Genomic DNA, 3,754 nt, shown 5'->3' with positions numbered 1-3,754 from the left:
CCCCTGATGCCCGCCGCGGCCCGGCCTGGACTAGAGTTGCGTAGACTAGGCGGACGGTGCGTCGACGAGCGCGCGGACGCGCGGGTCGGCGGGGTGGGCGGTCGGGGAACGCCGACGGGCGCCTGAATTTTAGTTCGCTGAATTTTTTTCGATACATCAATGTATGCTATTTTCTTAACATTACGGTGCGAGCATGCGTCTGTAACCAAGAAAACGCGGTTTAAACTGTCGTCGGAGATCGCGGCCGCCGCCATGATTCAATGTTGTTGACAGACTACGGCAAACGACCCACGCGCTCAACGTGAATATCGCGAGAGTTTGCACCGATATAAACCCTCTACACAAAAATGTAGAGGGTTGTTTGAAAAAAATGCTGACCGTAAAGTTTTTTTTCGACGTAGAAATTCTCGGTCGGTCGGGTTACCAGAAACACACTACTTTTTTTTCTCCGCCTTACCATTTATTATTTAAGTGATCACACTAAAAATCAAAACAATGTACAAGGAGAGTCTCATCTTCCCACAGTGGCAGGCATGTGAAAATGTTTAACTTGAAACTCTTCCTGTCTAGAACATGGCAGAACGTGTGGCATTGCTTTTACATGTGGGATGGAGCCTGGTGGCCTTTTCCTGGAATAATCATGCCGATTAATGTTTGTTAGAGAACTTGCGGAAAACCAAGACTTGTAGTTCGCTTTGGCACAAGTATTTTGGTATTTCTATGGGGCTGCTAAAATCTACGTGTGAGAGAGACAATTGTCCAACTCTCCAGCCTAACCCAAAGATTGTCATTGTTTCTCTAAGTCCATGTAAATGAATGTGACACACCAAAGAAAAGAGTTTCGAGAACAACTTGAGAGGACGTGCCTATAAAGTTCAATGTGTGTAAATATAATAAATATTTTGATGAGCTACAAGATAAGATCACCTTTATTCGTCCCAAAATTTTCTTTCTTCAATATGTTCTATGCGCCTCCAATCGTCTAAACATGGCATTCTGATGAATATTGTGTTTTGTCCATCTCAGGAGCAGCCATTTTGCCAGTTGTCGTTGGTTGAAAATGACATCATAAATGCTCAGGGCTCAGGTCACACCCAATCATGGATCAACTCCAGAAAACGGTTGAGTCGTGATTGGTCGTTACCTGACCCCTGAGCAACTGAGATGTCATTTTCAGTTGACAAAAATATGTATATTTATTTCTTTATTTTTAAAAATAGCATTACTGTACATAGTATGCTCCAATAGCGTCATGTAGAAATGTTCTTGACAAAACGTGAAAAAAATACGGAAATTTGGGCAAATTGTGATGGAAGTGAAGTTCTGTAGTTTGGTAGTTCTACATTTGACACCGCTGTAACAATTCAATTGTCAGGTTAAGTCCCATTTCCTGGGTTAGATATTTGGTTTTTTTTTTTTTTTTTTTTTGGTAAGCTCAAAGATAATTTTACATCATGTGTTTTTCCTCTCAGGGAACACCACCTACCTGTGGGAGTTTTTGCTGGAACTATTGCAGGACAAAAACACGTGTCCTCGCTACATTAAGTGGATGCAGAGGGAAAAGGGCATCTTCAAATTGGTCGACTCCAAGGCCGTGTCCAAACTTTGGGGAAAACACAAGAATAAACCCGATATGAACTATGAAACAATGGGCCGAGCCCTCAGGTCAGCCATTCTGCACAAACTAAAACTTCAATCATTTGTTTCAAATTAAGCATCCCAACTAAACACATAAGCATGTTTTACAATGTCAAAAGTCCAGTGTGTTCACATGCAGATATTACTACCAGCGTGGAATCCTGGCAAAGGTGGAGGGTCAGAGGTTGGCTTACCAATTCAAAGACATGCCAAAGAACATTCGGGTCATTGAGGATAACGATGAAGGTGAAGACAGCGAGGGCGTGTTGTCCAGCCAGCAGGGTCCCGAAATGCTGGGCACCAACACCAGTGCTGCCTACCATCCTCAGCAAGCTTATGTCACAATCATCCCCAACACCACCACCACCAGGTCTTACACTTTAGTGAACTTTTTGCATTTTTTTTTCATTCCGCTTTTTTTAGTTTGTCATAAGCCACACCGAGCAAGTGTCTAATAAACATGTCTATTTATTCAGTGTATAATTGTTGAGACTGTTCACTTCAACATTTTATGTTGATCATCTTGAAGTCGTCAAATACTGCTCAATAGCTGCATGCTTCCCGGAAAACACCACACGTTCAGTAATTTTTTGGTTGAGCTGGTGTTCATGATTCTGTTTTTCCTTCTCCAACAGGCCCATTCGTGCCATGCCTGTGGTCATGACTAACTCTCTTGGGCAAGTGACATTAAACTCTTCCGCGATCCTAACCACCACGGCAGGAGCCCCAGTTACAGTAGCTAGTGCTAGTGCGCCCCCAAAATTGGTCATCCAGACCCTGCCCACCATGCTGCCGTCTGGTTCCAAAACAGGTGAGAAAATCACAATCATCACGATCCCAGCCAACCAGCTTGCCACACTCATGCACGCAAGTCCGTCAACCCAGGTGACTCAGCTCGTACAGGCCAAACCTGTCACGACACATCTAGCGCAGGCTGTCCCAAAGCCAGCAACAACCCCTACCGTCCATCTAGCAGCAGGCACACCAGTGCCACAGCTTATCCTAGCCAAACCGCAGCTCACGGTGCAACATGTCCAAAGTCCTACCCAGCTCAAGGAGTCCTCCGTCACTCAGCCGCAAGCAGCACAATCTGAGGTATCGATCCTCTCCAGTCAGCCAGTAGCACCAGAAGAAAGCACAACTTCCTGAGAAGTCAAACCTCAGGTGGGATGCTCAAGGGGGGAATGACTGTAGATACTGCAGAAGGAAGGCAAGTCATATCAAACCCACCTCCTGGACCCACAACAGAGCAATTTGACTGGCTGCTCTCATCGTGGACAAATTGCAACCCCACAAAAGAGGAATGGAACCTGTTTGTGAACAAACTCGCTCAAAGAAGATGGGCAGCCTTAGATTGCAAATTAAACATTTGCGGTCAAACAGTATGTAAACTCACCGAAAAAAAACAAATTGTAAATGGAAATCTACAGAGCATTTTGATACGCAGCAGGTATGTTTTCTTCTCTGAGACTAAGTTTGTTTGGTTGATCTCATCTCTGTTTTCCAACCTGTTCTTGTCTGAAGAGTTTTGTCCTTACTTTGCACTGTTAAATACACTGCTTTTTTTTTTTTTACTGCAATTTAAAAGGGAGTCAAAGGATGTCAATATCCAAATAAGGTAGATTTGTGCTCCACATATGAAGTATAGTATACAATTATTTCTTGTACTATCAGTTTTACAAAAATGTGTTATAAAAAAAGAGAAAAAAAAGAATTGTCTTTCATTCTGTCTATCATTGCAGCTGCAAAATGTGAGAGAAAACTTGGTGGGTTGAGGCATGTGGGCGCCATTTGTAAAGAATATGGTGTTTAAACGAACACTTTGTCACAATTACCTTCAAACAATGTTTTTAACATACATGGCAATTTTCCGCGGATCCGCGGAAATCCGCCGTTTTATTTCTTAAATTGATCATTTTTGTGAATCGTCTAAATCCGTTGAGAAAATTTTAGGGGCGGTCAGGTACCTTATCGTCGAGTTTTCACGAGCTCTCCCGAACAGTCTCTCCGTTTTCCGTTTGTAAACAGCCCTGCGATTGGACGTGTATGAAAGCTTTAACTAATCAGATCACAGCTCGATTATACATACGGCCCAGCGATTGGTTAACTACAAGCG

General features: G+C 43.3%; 1 protein-coding gene across 4 annotated transcripts in view; it reads left to right on the top strand.

Annotated features, from left to right (window-relative positions):
- The window catches only part of LOC109514404 (ETS-related transcription factor Elf-2-like), a 31,818-nt gene extending 28,481 nt beyond the window's left edge, over positions 1 to 3,337 (top strand). For all 4 annotated transcript variants that reach the window (XM_019867488.1, XM_019867486.1, XM_019867485.1 and 1 more), the window contains 3 exons: positions 1,473 to 1,665; positions 1,778 to 2,008; positions 2,274 to 3,337. In XM_019867488.1, coding sequence (XP_019723047.1) covers positions 1,473 to 1,665; positions 1,778 to 2,008; positions 2,274 to 2,787 — 938 coding nt within the window. In that variant the 3' untranslated portion in view covers positions 2,788 to 3,337. The remainder of the gene's footprint in view (positions 1 to 1,472; positions 1,666 to 1,777; positions 2,009 to 2,273) is intronic.
- Positions 3,338 to 3,754: the final 417 nt, after the last annotated feature.

This window comes from Hippocampus comes, unplaced genomic scaffold, assembly GCF_001891065.2.
Source record: "Hippocampus comes isolate QL1 unplaced genomic scaffold, H_comes_QL1_v1.1 scaffold2, whole genome shotgun sequence".
In the NCBI taxonomy this organism is placed as follows: Eukaryota; Metazoa; Chordata; class Actinopteri; order Syngnathiformes; family Syngnathidae; genus Hippocampus; species Hippocampus comes.
The sequence above is the reverse complement of the archived record's forward strand: the minus strand, read 5'-3'. Positions and strand labels throughout refer to the sequence as shown.